We start from the raw sequence: 19,059 nt of genomic DNA, 5'->3' as shown, positions 1-19,059 counted from the left end.
TGTGTCTTTGGAGAGTATGGAAGTATCAGGACTGGGGAAAACAGATGCAAGAGGTCCAATGCTTGAGAGTGGGTAGGGGCAGAGACTCATGGGTTTTGTACCTTCAGTTATCGGCACATTCTTTGGAACTGGCCGAAGCCATTTTCTGGAATGATTTTTGTTGGAAAATGCTCTTTTGTTGACATCTGAAAATTCTGTAGGAAGATATCCAACACCTGAATTCAGACAGAGCACTTTTTTCTTAATAGTTTCATATTACCTATCAGTAGTACTGCCTGTTTGTATTAGTTTGGATAATAAGTCATTTTTAAATGCAACTGTCATACTCTACACTGTGAATTGCAGTGATTCTACCATGTTGCAAGGAAATATTTTGACACCATGGAAACTAAACTTTTTATTCAAACATTTTTGACATCCAGAAAGGTAAAATTTGGTATGGTCATTTCATGGTTTCACTATAGATCAGGTTCGAAATTCTGTTCCACAATATATTTTGAGTGTGCAACATATTTTTCTTACTTGATTTAGGGAGGGCAGAATAACAAGCGAACTGAATACCAAAAAGCTGGAGCTTCTTGCAAGTTGAAAATTCCATGGTTTGTTTCCCTCTAATACCAAGAGAGAAAAGGTTAATCTGAAAGTACACAGAAATTCACATTTACAAAATCTGGTCTCCACAAGGCCGTGAAATCCTTAATTTGTTTATTTCTCCCAGAAGAATATAAATCACTGTTGCATCCCCCAAATGTTTGTGAGTTTATCAAAAGGAGCATTTATTCAGCATTCATTCCACTCTGTCATTAAATCCTCTGGATTATATGGCTGTTGTTGTCTTTTAAATTCCTGGTAAATATGTTGCTGACAACCAGCTGTTCTTTTCAATGCATCATAACCAAGCGTCCTATAGTAGTAGATCATTAGTCTGCTTGCATCCATCTATTTTATTTATGTCACTCAGGGAGATTACAATGGCCATCTGCAACTGTGGGCAGCTTTTGTTTTGGAGGAATGTGCTATGGCACCATCGAGGACAGGGCAGAGCTTCAAGGATATTAGCTCGCTCAGAGCAATAAGGCTTGCTAAGAGCCCAGTAAATGGACACTTTGGTGTCTCTGGGGACTTTGGCCCTTCTTGCCCTGAGGTTGCTTTGCAGCCTTGCAGACTGGTGATGCTGTGAGAAGCCTCTTGGGCCTGGAGACCCAAGCAAGGCATGGGGAAACGTGCGACCCATCACACCACCTGGTAATGCCTGGGAGCCAGTGGGTCTCAGAGACCCTCTGCTCCATCAGACCCTCTGCTTCCTCCTGGACCCTGGACAATGAGCCCATGCTAGTGGCAAACTCCATCAGGTCAGCTGGGGGTAAGGACAAAGGCATCCTGTTTTTCACCCATTTCTCTCCTACATCCATCCTGTGGATGGAACAATCTGGACACTGGCCCCGTGTCTACACTCCCATTTCAAATATAAGGGTAGCCCATTTTCAGAGCAAAAATTTGGGTGTACAATAAGTCTTTTTCCCCTCATACTCTTACCCCATGTTACATTTGTTAAAGAAAAGGTCAGAGCTTTCCAGCTACATTTGTTTCCCCCTTGGCAGCATGCTGAATCTTCCTGCTGCTGCTTTTGACTTTTCAGTGGTCTGAAGCATCAGGTTTGGTTCACTCACAGTTCAAGCTATGTCAGCCTCCCATGTACGGAGTGGTCAGAGGATGTTTCTGCTGGGGAAATCAAACTCTGTGTTTTCCAGTTTCCAGCATTCAGCCCAGCTGGTTCTTTCTCTGAAAATAAGGGAGTGCTGTCCCTTGCACTTGTAATTTACAGTAATTAGCAATGAAGTGATGCTTGGTTTGAGGGAAATAAACACTGTGAGCAACTCATTCCTAAAAAGGAGATTTGGAGGGGGGGGGGTCCCCAGTGGGAAGTAGGACATTTTGATTCCTGGTATAAACATAAATATTCAACACTTTCTGTAAATCAAAAATTGGAAGGAAAAAAACCCAGTGATGTTGGATTGATTGAACTTTTTCTCTCCTAGCTTATGCTGAAATGCTTAGTATTTAAGCTGTGTGTGGAATGCAAGCAAGCTGATAGATTAGTTGTATTAATTAGGAAAAAAGGAGAAAGAAAAAAAAATTTAAAAATCCTAGCTGAGACACTTTACTTTCAAAGAACAGATGGCTTCCATTCCTTGTGGCTGTAGAATATTTTGCTGTAACATAAAGGCATATAGTATATCCTCTGGGGATGAAGGAAAATGAAATGGAGAGGAAAAGTTGCAGGGAAATTTATTAGAAGCTCTAGAAGTAATAGAAATACCAGGCATGATTTTTGGTGCCACTAACCTTCGTTGCCTTCAACTCGCCAGTCCTACAGGGCTTGCCTGAGATCCATCAGTATCAGTACTTGCCCTGAGTTTTCCATCCTTCTCCCCATCAGGACAGCAGCAGGAAAAGCCCCATCTGCAGACGTTTGTTGTGGCAGAGGACGTTTTTTATGTTTTCTCTACCAGCCTGCCTGGCTTAACCTTTTGACCATCCTTCTGCCTGCCTCTTAATGTGACCATTTTATTGACAATTACAGTTAAAATGGCAGTCAGTTTAGCCAGTCCTGTCTGCTGCTGCTGCTTGAAATTTTATGTATCATGACCTTGTTTGTGCCCTTAATTTCTGCTAGAGATGCTCATCTCCTTGCACTGTAACCAATGAATCAATTTTATTTTCTTTGCTGAAGGGGGGGCAAACAAAGTTTCTCCCCCCACTCCTTATCTCCAATAAGAAGACTCCTGCAGTTTTTCTCTCTTTGTAACTGCCTATTGATTGTGTATGTCAACCGTATATTTGTGGGCACTAAAGGATTTGATTTTATTTCTGTTTGCTCAAATGATATCTGAAAAGTGACTGCTCGAAGGGCTGCTGAGAAGTGGGGATCCTGTTAACATGTTTTATAATGCATTATTCGCATATAATTACAACACGACAATGTGATTATATGAGGTATTTCCTTTTGCTCGCTTAGATATTCCTTTTGGATGATATATGCATTTGCAGTCCTGAGGCCCCAGAACTGCAATAGGCAAGATTGCCCCACATTGCCTGTTGTGCATGCCCAGACATAGTGTTCTTACACAAACTGTTTCCCAGTAAAGAAAAGTAGACATTTTTCTAAGTGTTTGATGGCAACGGCTGCTGTGCTCGCTTCTGTTGGTCTGGGCAGTCCTCTGCCACTGAAAGCGAGTCAGATATATGCCTTAATGAAGCATGGGCTGGGAAAGACCACAAGAGTTGCCTAAGGGATGAGAAGTAAATATTAGTGACTTGCTCAAGGATGAAAAATGGTTTGGCGGGCTGCTTATTTAGACGGCTTGCATCTGCATCTGGCTTCAGCATCCTGGCCTTGCACCTGCAGCACATCTCCGAGCACAGCTGTGGCCAGCTTGTGACACTTCAGCTCTTGAGCAGTTCAAAGAGGACTTGTGCACTGAAACTGCTGTCTGGGGCCATGGCCCATGGGCAAAGGGACTCTGAGAGGGAGAAGCAGTGGCTGAGATGGGCTTTGGTCCATTGTGGGCTCAGGCTTATCAACACTGAAGCAGGGCAGTCTGTGGAGACTGTTATCGCCTATCTGTGAATGACTCCTGAACTCCCTCTGTGAAGCTCACGCACTTTGACACATTCAGTCAAAGTCTTCTGTCTGCCCTAAGGATTTGATATTGCAGTTCGTAAAGGCAGGAAAATTTGTCACCACTTCTCCGGTAGGAAAATCACTTAATTTCCCTGAGAAAAAAATGAAGACAAGTAACTGGATAAAATAACAGGGCATGCAGTAACTGTGTAACTTGCATTATTCTGTGCAAGTCCATCATGTGCTTATAGTGTGTGAGTGAGAATGATTCTGAAATTGGTATTTCCAAACCAAGTGCAAAAATGTTTGAGGTACAGCTTTCAGCAAACATTTGCATGTGATCGAAATAGATTACCTGTTTATTTAATTTCAGATCCATAATCAAGATCAGCATTGACTTTATTAGATTGCAGTAAATATTGCACATCCCTCTCCTGGGATAGGTGCCCAAGGTACTGAGCCCCTGAGTAGATGCCAGTTCTCAGATTACTACAGCCCTGTACACTTTGTCCCTGTAATCCATATAAGCACAATATCCATCTTCCTTTTACCTGCTAGGGCCTCTGAATAAGAAAACACATCAAACATGTATGTGAGAGTGTTGCAGCTTCCATTGTTACAGATTTATGGTTTAATAGTAAGATACTGTTGCAAACCTGGAAGAATTACACCTGTATTTTTGCAGAGGGAAGTCCCTGAATAGCTTCAACCCTGCAGAAGTTAGGAGCAAAGGAAGCAAGGAGAGTGGTTTTGAAGTTAGAACTCAGGGAGTGCAGAGTATTGCAATTCTCTGCTTCGAGATTTAGCTCTGTGCTCTGCAACTGAATTAAGGTGGGATGTTTGGAAAGTCTCTGATCATGGCATCATGCTTCACATGGCTGTTGGAAGGACATCTAAATATGGCAGCAAAAGAATCATGTATGTGTGGGGCAACCAGGCTGAAACTGGTTAACAGTGTATAAATAGATTCTTCATCCTTAGTGTTTTGAAAACAACAGCTGGTTTTCCTGTGACATCACTGCATATGTCAAAACTATAATAGGTAAATAATTAAGAGTTACAATGAAAGGCATACAAGCCCAAATGCAAAGCAACTTCTGCAAAGAGATGATGTAAACCAGAGGGTGAAAGAATACAGTGTTTGTATATGTGACAAATATTCCCTGTTGGTTTAAGAATAGGTACTTTGTTTTTCATTAGATACAATATTGGAGATGTGTCATCTTTAATCCATTTCTGTCAAGCTCAGTTGTCAGAAAGAGTGAAATTTCTTCCCAAAAAGACATAGCTGCTAATCCCTAAAAGCACACTGCGATCACATTCTGGTCCTTCCAGCTCTCCAATCAATGTTTCCTTCTGCAAGGATGCCCTTGAACCTGGGAAATGGCCTCATATTATTAATAGAAAACATAAAATGTACCTTCTTTTTCTACTCTTGTGTTGAGGAGAGAGACACCTTTTAAATATTTGCTTGTTTTGTAACTTAGTGTCTCAGTGTTTCACCAGTCAACTGAAAACTCATCAACGTTTCAATATGAATTAGAGGAAAAGAATGTTTGACATAGTCTGTTTTCTTTGGAGCCTGTCCTGTGGTGCTTTAAAAGAGCCCCAAATGGTAAAACCTATAATCTTAAAACAAAAGCCTTCCTTATTGAGTATGGCCGGGTACTCAGAACAATAAAAGGGATCACTGGTAGAGCTGTATTACTTTTTCACAGGAATAATACTGTGTATTAGGGGGAAGCTGGCTAATAATCAGATTTCTTTGACAAAAGATGTAAAGTTTGCTTTTTTAAATAAGGAATTCATTAGGATTATTGAATAGTTTTATATTTCTTTTAACTATAAATGATTTCCTCTTACTCAGTTCCTCAGTCTTCAAAGGCTTTAGAAGTTAGATAAAAGCAGATATAAGTTAAGAAGCCCGGTTACTGTGGAGGTGCTAATATGTGGTAGATTTTTTTAAATCTAAGCGCACATATTTCAGGACTTGTTAACTTGTCTTTTCCTTTGGTAAAGAGGTTTTAGGTTGACTATTAATTGCAAGGAAATTCGTGTGGATTGTTTCAGTCACATGATGACTGATGCTCCTCACCTGAACAACTGCTTGTCCAGTCAGACAAGATGGACAAGGAAATGTTTTCTCAGATGTCCTCACAGGGCCGAGCCAGGTGAGAGCCATTCTCTGGTGTGCTAGACAAATAAATAACCAAACACCAGGACCATGATAAAGGCCTGGGACAGCTTGGCTCTTGGTTCTAATACCTGCAGAAAGAGTTGTATGTTTAAGTCGCATACGGCTGAAGATGTGCAGAGACCATTAAAATAAACATTCTTCCGTGAAGCTGAACGTGTGTGGTGTGAAAACTGCCTATAATCGTAGCTACGCAGCAGCCTTTATACACTCACCTATGATAAACCAGGCTTTTCATAATAAAATATTATTCATGTAGATACTAATCTGTGTGCAATGACAGCACAACACTTCATTTACATTTATCTGTGGAAAACTGGAACAGGCATACACTGCATTTCTCTAAAAGCTTTCATGAATGTTAATGACAGGGAATATCGCTTGAAGACAAAACTTGTGCCTAGGAAAATGTAGAAAAGGGAAGCCAATAAAGCATCATGTGGAAAATATTAGCTTGCTGGAAAACTCTTTATGGTTTGAATTAATTTTTAGTTCAGCAGCACTTGTTAAAACTATAAATAGATAAATAGTCTCTTGCTTTCCTATAGCCTTCTTCCTCTTATAGTGTGCTTTAGAAGTCTTCACATTCAGTGATTTTTATTTTATTATATTTAGCTATCACTGCAGGCTCTCTTTCAGAGAACTACTTTGATATCAGGCTGCTTTATCTCAGTTCCTATTGTGATAAAAGCCAATTTAGAGTCACTTTCTTTATACAAAACAATGGAAAGTACAAGATAAGATATTTTGATGATAATAGCATCTTTAAAAAGGGATGACCATCTGCCTTTATCACTTCTGCTTCCACTGTCCTTTTGAGCTCTACTTTCCCTATAGAAAGATGAAATCACTGAGATCATTTTCAGTCCTGTCAGCTGCAAAGATGTGGTAACCGTCTTATAAGACAAGCATATGGCTGGGTCTTAAGGGCTTTTTCAAGCTGGGGATCCAAATATAGGCTGCCAAGTTGTGTGCAGGAGCATCTGTCACTTAGATTCCCCATCACAACACCTCCCTGCACCACCAGGAAGCCAGAGTTGGTGCCTGCTCTTTTCCAGGTTGGCATTTTATGGCAAAAGCAGGTCACAAAAATGCAGAGCTGCGTATCTGAACGCTTAACTTTAGGCTCCTGAATTTTAAAGTCTTGGGAACACTTTGGGAAAGATGAAACTTGCTCATCTGGAGGATCCCAGCAAAAACCCAGTTGCAAGCTGCAGGGTGAACATGGAGGGACCTGGATGTTGAGCAGTCTCTCCAGGTGGACCAGGAAGCGATTGTTTTGCGATACACTTTGAGTCCACAGGCTGAGGAATGCTGTTCGCACAGTCCTTGTTGGACAGGCCAGGAAGGACCAATTAGTATTTAATCTGATTTATTTTTACACAGTTCCTGCCAAAACTGTTGTCTATTAGGCCTGATGTCTTCGTATTTGTGGTCTCTTGGCTTAGATGGCTTAGCTTCTGAGGCATGTTGAGCAGGAATTGCCCCTATACATGGGAGCCTAATTGTGCCAGTGACTGCATCGGCTCCTCATACCTAACCAGAATGTGTCTCCAACTTCAGACACTCAATTTTTCTGCTGTACGGTACTGCTACCTCCTGCCTTTTGCGAGAAATGCTGTAATTTGCCTCTACGAGCTGTTAGGAAATCTTTGGGGCTGACAGAAACCACAGGACAGCTCAGGCTGGCCCTGGGAGCAAAGGCAAGGACATGGCACCACAGGGAGTGGATTCACTACCCTGCAGTCTGTCACCTTTCTAGATGCAAAAACTGAGGAAAACGGCATCAGAAAGGGATTTAGCTCAAAGGGACAAATTGGGTTTTGTTGTAAGTGGTAGATTTCATGGCCCTCATGGAAAAGCAGGATTGCAAAATGTAATTCACATTGTCCTGATTATTTTCCCTTTTCCATGGACACCAGTGCATCCAGTGCACTGGAATGGTGACATCCTTAGCAATGCCTGTGAAGTGGCTCCGTATTAAGAGTGGCCAAAGTGGGAAGCAACTCCCCAAGCTGCATCTGATGGCTCATATTGGAGGTTGACTCCTTCCCTTTGACCTTGAAACATGATGACATTCTGGTAGTGGTGTGGCCTTGCCCGTGCCTTCCTTCTACTGATGACTCTGAAAATGTTAGGTCTGTGCTTAAGAGAAAATATTGCCAAAGGAATTTGCAGTTAACGATTTACTTTCTCATCAGCCTCTAATACAAGAAATACCAGTATATTGAGAGCTCAATAAGGTATTTTTTTCCCCAGGTAATTAGCACAGTCATGACAAACTTTCCCATGAAAATGTTTGGGTGCAGACAATCATTTTGGTTCAAAAGGTGCACAGCATTCGTGGCTAAAATCACTATTGATCACAACTTTTTCATATACTTTTTTCCTGGGTTTTTTTTTGTTTACATGGGGGTTTTTTGAAGGTTTTCTTTTGGTTGGTTGGTTGGGTTTTTTTTGTCAAAAGCAAGGCCCCCAAAACATTTATCAAAACAAAGACTGACCATTTTTATATACTTTTTGTTTTAAAGCAAAACATGTCCCCCATGCCAGGAAGTTAACTTAGCTGTTCTAATCACATAGAACTTGCCCTGAAAATCAGAGAGGTCAGAGTAATACAGAAAATCTGTGAAGGTGCAGGAAGTTGGATTTATTACTATTTGTGAAGCCCTTTAAAACTGTTCAGAGCAATTTTAGCTGGTCAACACCCCATTGGTGAATCTCAAAATACCTGTCACGTTTATCTGAGACAGCCTTCTGTAACGTATCTTCATTTGTTCTTACCTAGTGTTCACTCCTACCCCCATTTTAAAACTTTGGTCATTTACTACAGGAACCCTTCTCCCCGTCACCCCGTGTACTGAATGGCCAACTAAAAAGCAGGGAGGTAAAAAATTCCTGACGTACTTTGCCTAAGCTAACTGTTGAATGGGAAACTGCTCCTAGCAATTGGAATCACTGTGGAAACATGCCTTGAACAGACTTAAAGCTGCAGCCATTGTAATCAAGAGATTAACAGATAAGTAAGTAATTTTTGCAAGTTACCCTCCCACATGATCTATTTAAACTTGAAGACTGCTAAAATGAGACATTTAATAAACTGAAATGAAAACAATCTCAATAGCTGGATTAAAAAAACAGACAACAGTCTTGAATCATACATCTAACACTGAAAAAAATAGGTTAGAAAAATATTGTTGTTAGGTATAAATGACTAAAGAGTATAGAAAATATTTTTTTTAAAATAGATCTTTATTAGCAGTCTGGGTTAGAGACCTGGATGTTCACTGTGACTTGAGTTTTCCATTGAGAGGAATAAAAAATTCTAGGTGTTCACAGGTTACAAGTTTAAAAAAGTGATTTATTTACATTACCAAGATGAAATTGAGTTACAGTGGCTAATAGGATAAGTGTTGCTAGTTAGACATTAGAAGAGGGATATGAACCCAATTTACTGGGCAAATTAACTTTGTTAGAACCCTTGAGTTGGCACAAAGATAATAGCGCCTTTAGGAGACAAACTGCCTGCCTTGCTTATGTACTCCAGTGTTTCTCTAATGATTAAAGTTCTTTAGGCAAGCTTTTTCACCAGCCTAAGGGAGCCAAAAGACATTGATAAATGCGCAACAGAAATAGAATGAAAACTGGACTTAATGCCCTAACTCTCCATATCTTAATACTTGTTGAAGCAGTTCTGGTTCTTTTGTTCTCTATAACTAAAATTGCACTTCTGTATGACATGGATGCCACTGACGTGCAAATGAAGCTAGAGTTTTCAGGACTTGAATAACAAGCCCAGAGAATCCTTTAAAAAATAACGTCCTGGAAAGCAAAGTAGCACATAGAGACTGACCAAATTGAAGGGGAGCTGAAGCCTTTCAGCAATGTCCGAGGCAGTTCACATATGGACTGAAATGAATTTGGCAGGATCCCTTTCCTTTTCAATAACAAGCTGTACTCTGGTTCACCTTGTGCCCAAGGATCTCAGTGCTTGATACAAGTAAGCTGAATGGTGTCTGGATGCAGTCGGTCACTGAACAAGGGGATCTTAACATGCTTGTTAGTCCAGAAAGTCTTCTGTTATTCCCAGAACTGTTCAGTGTGAGAAAGGGGATAGACTTAAATGATGTACCCAAGGTCATGCTGCAAATTAGTAGCAAGATGGGAAGCACCTCACAAACAGTTCCCTCCTGGGATTGTGGGGCTGATCTGCCTACCTGAAAATAAAAGAAAGCCAGACCTCTATGCAGTGATCCGTTTAAGCTAATTTGTATTGAACAATTTGCTATGAGATTCAATTAAAAAAAAAAAAAAAGAAAGAAAGAAAAACCTTGCAAAGCTAGACTAAACTGTTAACAGCATAGCGGTCATTCTTTGATGTGATGCCTTAGAGGAGCTGAGGCAGAACGTGCTCCTTCTGTGCAGTTTAATAAAAGCCTGTGAAACATATTCCGATGCAAAAATCCAAGACTTGTCAATATCTAACACTGAACCTTAAAATCACCAGACCTGAATGCATGCATATGAGCTGTATTCATTAATTTTAACAGCATCTGTGCCCATTTACACCAGCTAAATATCTAGCCCAGTATTCAATATAAGCAATTTTCTTGTCCCTTCCCAATTAGCTCCATTACAGAAAATCTAATTAAATCATATCTTTTAGCATGAACCAAGAATTCAACAGCTACATTTTTTTCACTTAATTAAAAGCTCTTCGTCTTGAACTGTTAATTTTCTGAAAAAGATATCCAGTAGTTATTCTTCTGATCCACTTTGGTTACTGAATGAAATGGCTCATTTACTCTGAGTTAGCTCTTGAGCTGTACACTTAGGCTCCAACTCTTGTGAAGAGCTTAGAAGATGATAGGAATCATAGCTGCCTTTCTCCGCACCTCTGGATAAAATCTCTTCAGGTACAGCTTGTGTTTCTTTTGGGCCCAGAGAGACATCTGGATGACCATCAGGAAAGCAAAAATGCCAACTACCAAGGAAAAAGAGGAAAAATAAGAGGATCGTGTCTTTTTTCAGTGTCTTTTCTGTGAATACAAGAGGGTTTGTGGAAAAGTCTGCAGTCTCTTCTGTGGGCAGAGACAAGTTAACTCTGTCCTTGCTCTCAGCCTTGTGGTTGCTGATGTGCCATAGCCTGAAGCTCAGCCTCCACACCAGAATTCACACAGATGATGTTCACATCAATTAGACACACCCTGCATCACCTATGACTTCACCATAAATCACAAGGCCTCCTTGGACATGGTGCCATCTCAGCACAGAATTACTCATGGCCTCTCTCAACTATTCTTCTGGTTTGATTTTGGCCTATAACACTTCTTTGTTTTTACCTCTGGCTCCCAACCATAACAGGGAGCTGTGCTGTAACGTCCTGTTGCATGGAGGGAGAGCTCAGCCACAGACCATGTAGGCAGTAGGTACATGAATAGATTTAGCTGCCTGGCAGTGAGATCTCACAAAGCCTAACAACTATAGATGCCCAGGCCTCTGCTTTAGTTGTCAGGAGCCAGTAAGTGGTCTCTCAGATACCTCTCTTCTTCGGACTGAGTGGCACCGAATGGGGAGTACTTTTACAGGTGCTTTTTGCAAATTCATTACCCTTTCTTCCTTAAAATGAGCTGGTGGATCAGAGACATTCATCTGGAATCTGGTCAAGTTATGTTTGGGACAGTCACAGCAAGGATGAGTGTGCTGCATATATTGCTGCTCCCTGCCCTCATAAATGCAGCCCTGCAATGTCCCCAAACTTTCAGATCATTTCCATACCAGAGCCTAAAGCACAAAAATGTTGTATCTTTTCAAACAAAATTAAAAGTTTCATTTTTGCATGATGCAGTTTAATCCATTTTTGAAATTCCTTTTCTCTTTCATTTGTAAACCATGTGGGGCTACTTTTTGCAAGTAGCTTTTATAGGTTTCTATTTTGGAATGGAAAAATAATTAAAAAGTGAATGTTTTGGAAAGATCAGTCCCAGGCACCATATTTATATGGGTATTTAGGTCTCTAAGGATGCAGGAACGTACTGAGAAAGAGTTGCAAATGCTACTAAGCAGGCTGCTGTTACGAGCTGGCTGCCTGATATAAGCAAATGGGGAGATGCTACCAGGAACGTGTGTGTCTTTTCTCTTTTGAAATACTAAGTACATCTGTTTTCCTCTCCCTATTAGAAGCATTATTCCAGGTTTATGATGCAAAGAAATTTTCCTATATCAAAATGATTGACTATAAATGAAGAATACTGACTTTTTTTTTTTCTAAATTTCAAAGTCTGTTTTCACTACGGAAACAGAGGAAATAACAATATCTCACAAAAAGCAGAGAGCTGGTTCTGATCAAAAGAAGGTGCTACAGTAGCGTTTGAGCTCTCCACAGCTTTCTGAGGGTAGCACTTTGAAGGTTTATACAGCCATGTCACAAGGGAGTTTTGATGGCAATATTTTACACGCCATAAATTTTTTTGCAAATTTTAGATTTCCAAAATTCACTTCTGCAAACAACAGTTTAGCAGCTATCTTCATTCCGTATCAAACTTACCTGGCAGGGTTTGTGTCATCACTGTGAAGCTAATCCAAGACCCAACCTGTTGCAAAGAAAAAGGCACTGTTAATTGTAAAGCAAAAGGGCAAGTTTCCAAAAGCTCCCCCTGGAAGAAGACAGGAGAGGAAAAATAGCTAGAAAGGAACCCTCCAGTGTGCTGGATGGGGCAAAGAGATGGGTGGTAAATCCTTGGATCAGTGGGGAGTCTGTACTGGAGGGGAATATACACAAGAGTTATGATATTGATGTGAGGGAAGAGAGGGTCTAGTGGAGAAACGTTTGTGGGAGCAAGGAGACTCTGACATACAGAACATAATAATAGATGTACAGAGGGAACTGCATGGAGGAGTTGCAGATTCTCTGCAGGTAAAGGCTGAAACACAGTAACCACCTACTCTTTGCATATAAGCAGAAGAAAGTCATGTACCTCATACGTATAGTTGGGACAGGATACCAGCAAGAAGAGCCATGTGAAGGGGTTGTAGGTTGGACTTGGAAAACAGGCTTTACTTCCTTTATGAAAAAAAAAAAAAAAACAACAAAAAAACAGAGAAAACTAATTTCAATACAGGGAGGGGAACTGAGCCTTATCACAACTTGCCTATGTAACAGCCATCCCCTTGGACAATGCTCCCAGAGTACAACTTGTTAGAAAAGTTTCAGTGAAATCTTTTGAGACAGCAAAAACTGTATTTATCCTAGTGAGAATGCTGCTTGGCGAGCCATGTATCAGTTTTTACAGAAAGGTCTGTCATGTCCAAAGGATGCAACCTTTGTTCAGAGGAAGAGAGACACAAGTAGTTTAATGCAGACTAGCCAGCAGGCAAGGGCTAAGGGCACTCTTCTGGGATATAAAGGATGCAGCTGTACCTTATTTACCCTGACTCAAGAATGTGAACCTGTCTCCTCTGGCATCCTCATTCTCCATCCCAGATTAGAATGGGAAAACAACTCCAGACCTAAGAGGACAACTATTTACAGCTACTGATAATGTTCACACAATATGCTACAGATGCAACACTTCATTTTTAAGTTCTGGCAACAATGCTGTCTTTAATAGTTGAGGCACTGAGAACGTAGATGAATTATTTGGCTCTTGCTGCTTTTAAACTGAATTAGGTCCCTTGCAACAAACAGCATAAAGACTTGCCTAACCACAGCACATCAAAAGCTTTCTAGAATAGACACTGAATTCAGTGTGTGAAGTTGATCATACTGTGGTGAAGTATTTTCTTGAATAGGGTGATATAGTGGGAAATTATACTATTATTATCTGAAAATACATTTTACTTTCTAGTATATATAGTACAACTTTTATTCTCACAGTACAAAAGATCCTGAAAACCTATGCCTGGAGCAGCCTTTGAAGAGCATACATATACATTGATGCCTGTGTAGGTATTCATGAGTCTATCTTTGTATACTTGTATATATGTGTGTGTACCTTTGCATGAGATGCATGTATCTAAAAACTTTTCAATCTAGTTTGAAAGTTTTTGAAACTTTATTAAAATGGAATCCTCTGTTGTCAGTCAACAGGACGCTTTAGAGAACTTTTATGTTTAAATTCATATTTAAATTGCAGTTGTGTCTAATTAAGATAAATTTGCTATAAGCTTTGGAACAACAATGGTGTTGCTAATGTTTCCTTGACACCACATTTATTTTGAAGATGTTATACCAATGGCATGATACCTACTTAATCTTTCTTTATTCTGTGGATGTAGATACATAAATTACTGTATAACAGCAGAAGATGGATAGGTTAAGCACACTTCAGTCTTAAATAGACAAACAGGAAACAAAGACAGACCTGAATGATTTTGGTGAGCTAAAGCTACGTTGATAAAGTGATTTCCAGCTTCACACATCTGCAAGGCATTAAAAACATATTTTCAGTTGTATGCCTAAAATGCTGCAGTAGCTGCGTTGCAGTGCATAACCAGAATCCCCCCGTTACAGCTCAGTCTCTGTATCCAGAAAATATGTACTCTGAACTGACTGTCGCATGGGAAATACATTTTGTGATCTTTGTCAAATGCTCAAGTGTCTAGTGAGCACCATGGGCACAGCCTGAGGTGAAAGCCCACGTTTCAGCTCTGTATTGCTCAGTGCCAGCAAGCCTTCAGTGTGGTTCCCATGCCCAGCATGTGCAACATGCTTTGGTCTGGGGAGATCAGAGAGGGTCCCTGGGATCTACGGAATTTAGCAAGATACTTTTCTGAACTGAATGTCCTTGTCAGGATTTGGATTTAATCAAGGCTGCAAAGAAGCAGGTGAAAACTTGACCACTGGTTTTGTAAGGATGTTATGAGTTAATGCGCCTACCCTCTTCCTACACACACTTTGAAAGGTGTTCAGCGCAACAGCTTTGTTATGCCGGTTGCAGAGCATAGTAACCAGTTCTCTAGGTAAGTCATATAGAGGAAGGAAAAATAAGGTGAATAAAAAGGCAGCGGTTCTCTGAAGTGCAGAGTGGTCGAATGCATAGTAGTCTGGAATTGATAAATGAAGGAAGCCAGTATTATTCCTGGTTCTGCTACTCTCTGGTTATGCCATTTCCAGCCCTAAACAACCTCTCAAACTTGGTCTTTAATATTTAGATGGTTTTTAAATCTTTGGAAGAGGTACCCTGTCCCCCCACTTGGTTATACAGCGTGTAATAGAAAGTGATTTCAGATTTGCAGGTGGCTTTCAGTACTTCATCAATTACAACTACTGTAGAATCAAAATCAATTACTACCCATATTTAAAGTGGGAACTGGTAGGAAAACCACTTTCAATTCCTGAAAAAGAAAGCTTGTCAGTACAACAATCTAATTTTATGTTTTTCATCTTTTCCCCTGCTTTAAGAGGAAAACAGAAATGTTGTCTACATTTCAATCTTGGACTGCATTGAACTTTTTACTCATTTCCTGATTTGAAGACTGATTTCTCCTCTCAAATTGAAAAAATGCAGTGTTAAAAAAAGTTCTTATATCATTTGTCATCCTAAATTTTGCAAGGCTGGAAAAAATTAAGAAATTAAAGAGTGCTAGAACCTAGAGACATTGAAAGTGTAAAGTCACAAAATTAATACAGAAAAAAAGAAATACGATTATAATTTTTTTAAGCCAATTCTGAAAGTCATCCATAATAAACTTCAGTTAAAACTAATTGAAAGGAATATGTAACTTCATTTTATATTGAAATGTGCAATTATCTGAAAGAACATTGTAGATAGCATTGCTGAAGAATTTTCCCCTTTCTGGCAGAGAGATTTCTGTGGGTTTTGTTAGGAACGTTTAAATCAGTTCTATTAGCAAAGCTGTTATTCTGCATGTAGTCATGGGTCAAATCCTGTAGTCCTTTTATGTTTTTTAATTACAACTAACTGGCTGTCATTTATCATAAACAACAGATGTAAAACACTAAATAGCCAGAAAAGGAAATTCTATTATAGAAAAGCATATCAGAAGCTATAATTCTAGCCATAGCAATAGAAGTAATTTTAATTTACGTACTTCCAATTATGAGCTAGGAACATGATTTTTTCTGATTACTATTATTTTAAAGAAAAAAGTTTTAAAGTTGAACGTGTTTTTGTGAAACACTATACATACTGAAATGTGCAATGCCCATACTATTGTGGAGCAAGAGATGTTCACACACTATAGTTAACACCTACTAATTCTCTAACCGATTCTAAGTAAAAGAAGCAAAGGGCATTTCTGCAGGGATTTTTCACAGAATCATAGAATGGTTTGGGTTGGAAAGGACCTTAAAGACCATCTAGTTCCAACCCCCCTGCCATGGGCAGGGACACCTTCCACTAGACCAGGTTGCTCAAAGCCCCGTCCAACCTGGCCTGGAACACTTCCAGGGAGGGGGCAGCCACAGCTGCTCTGGGCAACCTGTTCCAGTGTCTCATCACCTTCACAGTAAAGGATTTCTTCCTTCTATCGAATCTAAATCTACCTTTTTCAGTTTAAAACTGTTACCCCTCATCCTATCCCTACACTCCCTGATATAGAGTCCCTCCCCATCTTTCCTGCAGGCCCCCTTTAAGTACTGGAAGGCCACTATAAGGTCTCCTCGGAGCCTTCTCTTCTCCAGGCTGAACACCCCCAACTGTCTCAGCCTGTCCTCACAGGGGAGGTGCTCCAGCCCCCTGATCACCTTCGTGGCCTCCTCTGGACTGGCTTGAGCAGGTCCGTGTCCTTCTTATGTTGGGGGCCCCAGAGCTGGACACAGGACTGCAGGTGGGGTCTCACCAGAGCAGAGAAGAGGGGGAGAATCCCTTCCCTCGACCTGCTGGCCACACTTCTCTTGACGCAGCCCAGGATATCATTGGCTTTCTGGGCTGTGAGCACACATTGCTGACTCACAGTCAGTCTTCCATCCACTAATACCCCCAAGTCCTTCTCCGCAGGGCTGCTCTCAATCCACTCATTGCAATTTTTATTGGCTTACTTTTGACTCTGCAGCTGAATTCTGCTGTAATTACTTCTTATGTCCATCTTTACAAATGTGGCTCCTAATACTCTATTGAGACATACTGATAAATGTAAGCTAGTCCTTAGTCAGTGTCTTAGATATAAAATATGGGGTAGTGGGGAACAGCAGAAAAAAGGCTTACCATATTTATGATGATAAAATATTGAAGTCTACATACTGTTCCCCCTGTTTATATTCTGTGTGTACCCTATGAGAAAAATGTCTCTGCAAAGCTTAGAGCAATTTCTCTAAATATGAGAATCTTTCAGAAGGGCCTACTGACACTCTTCAAATTACTCAGTACTGTTGTTTACAGCAGCTGCAGATGTATACACTTAAATCAGGATATGTAATAAAGACAAGCCTTAAAAGAGGGGGAAAAAAAGAAATTTCCAAATATTTTATTCACATGTTTTAGAAACCTGTGAAAACAGCTTCAGATGATTTTATTTTATATGTTGCTATTTTAAATTCATTGTCTGGAGACCTGCCAGAGCAAGGTCTGAAAGGGAAAGGTTTTGAGTTTCCATGGGTAGGAAGTTCTCAAAAGAGCTGCAAGAATTCAGACCACAGATCAGGTGCTGATGCAGATCTGAAGGGAATGGCCGTATTTTATAGCAAATACCCCCAACAGGACTCATCTCTGCTTGATAGCAGCATTTCCCATAAAAGCTATAGCAGGGCATGTTACACTGAGGCAAGGAAGGATGTTTCATTAGAAAAGGAGGCTTTTTCTATGCAGATATTTTGATGAGGAGTAGTTTTACTGGTAGTGCTGAATATTCAGGCAAGCAGTTTGCTTGGTTTCAAGTAACCCCTGCGCTTGGGAAGTGCATGGACAGTAAGGCTCTGGGTGCACCACTGCCTACTGCTGCTGCAGCCTCCTGTCTCTGCAGTACAGGATTATTGCTTTCAGCTGTAGAGCCTCATTGAGTGTGTGAACTTCTTCATACAAGTATTTTGCTTGCCTTTGCTATGCCTTAATTAGAGCAGGAAAAGCTGAGACAGCATGGCCAACCCCAGAGACGAACGCTGCCAAAACCGTGATCTTTAAGGATCCCAATTTACAAAAGCATTTAAATATTGCTAAGGAGTAGTTTGAATGGTGTTTGCCTTTTCTGAATAGGGTTTCCCTGAAGGAGCCTAGTCACATTACTGTCCCATCTTCCTGTTACATTTCTGGAAACTGATCTGTATCTGATTTTCAATGAGGCTGACTGTTTTGGCTACTGACCCATGCTTGCTTGGGTAACATTCAGCATTTCCAACAGTGCCCACAGAAGATGGAAGAGAATATACATTTCCATGTGAGAATTTCTTCCTGAGCCTCTGTCTCACTATATGGTTTTGTTCATTCAAACATCAGGTTCAGTAGTCTCAGCCATCCTTCACCACCTGCAATTTCCCTTGGCCTAACCGACTTTAGCAGGGATTGTTTTTATTGTTTTTAATAGCTATTGAGGTTAAGTTATTCAGGGTACACAGTACTATTGCAAAGTCTGCTTAGGATGTAATTCTTCAGTGTTTTAAAAATGGCAAGTTACAGTCTGTCTAAATATTAGTGTTTTTACACAATTATGAGTAGTAATAATGCTGATGATGTTCTCATGGCTCTCAGATACAGTATTTCACATTAAGCTCTGCATAGATAAATAGTACTAGGAGAATTCCTGGCCTAGAAACCTTAATAGCTTATCACTAAATCCAGTCAAAGGACACAGGGCTGTGGGCGTGGACGTATATATATATATATATATATACACAAATGTGTAGCAGCATTACTGCGTTGGGCTAAATCGTGAGTTACTCCTATTCCACAATCATTAATAAAACTTTATTTTTGTACATACCAGAAAAGCAAGAGCAGCAAAAGAAACTTGTCTGTGGCCAAATGCTAGAAAATAGAATGAAATTATAAATTGCATTTTACAGTATGCACATGATTTGCTATGGGTGAAATTAATCTAGTGCTGAGGAGGAGAAATACTTATTTCCTGAGAGGCTCTGCAGAAAGAATGGGTATTGTCATGCACAATATGAAGACAATGCAAATAGTAACCACTCTAGAAATGCCAGTCTCTTCACTACTGATCTCAAGGCAGTCTTCACCTAACTTTTTCTAGTGTCTGCCAGTTTCATATATGCAAGTGCTTGTCAAAGCAGCTGGTGGCGTTAAATTCCCTGGAAAGGCAAAGGGAGGGATGACGTGAAGGT

The 19,059-nt window shown here is 40.3% G+C and overlaps 1 protein-coding gene across 6 annotated transcripts in view; it reads right to left on the bottom strand.

Moving 5' to 3' along the window:
- Positions 1 to 384: 384 nt before the first annotated feature.
- The window catches only part of TECRL (trans-2,3-enoyl-CoA reductase like), a 75,213-nt gene continuing 56,538 nt past the window's right edge, over positions 385 to 19,059 (bottom strand). For 2 of the 6 annotated variants that reach the window (XM_074823314.1, XM_074823317.1), the window contains 6 exons: positions 18,696 to 18,739; positions 14,183 to 14,240; positions 12,797 to 12,882; positions 12,367 to 12,412; positions 10,715 to 10,803; positions 385 to 10,036 (listed from right to left, as the gene is read on the bottom strand). In XM_074823314.1, coding sequence (XP_074679415.1) covers positions 9,761 to 10,036; positions 10,715 to 10,803; positions 12,367 to 12,412; positions 12,797 to 12,882; positions 14,183 to 14,240; positions 18,696 to 18,739 — 599 coding nt within the window. In that variant the 3' untranslated portion in view covers positions 385 to 9,760. The remainder of the gene's footprint in view (positions 10,037 to 10,714; positions 10,804 to 12,366; positions 12,413 to 12,796; positions 12,883 to 14,182; positions 14,241 to 18,695; positions 18,740 to 19,059) is intronic. The other 4 variants (XM_074823316.1, XM_074823315.1, XM_074823319.1 and 1 more) reach the window with 4 other exon arrangements.

This window comes from Strix aluco, chromosome 4, assembly GCF_031877795.1.
Source record: "Strix aluco isolate bStrAlu1 chromosome 4, bStrAlu1.hap1, whole genome shotgun sequence".
Lineage (NCBI taxonomy): Eukaryota > Metazoa > Chordata > Aves > Strigiformes > Strigidae > Strix > Strix aluco.
Note: the sequence above shows the minus strand (reverse complement) of the source record. Positions and strands in the feature narration are given on the sequence as shown.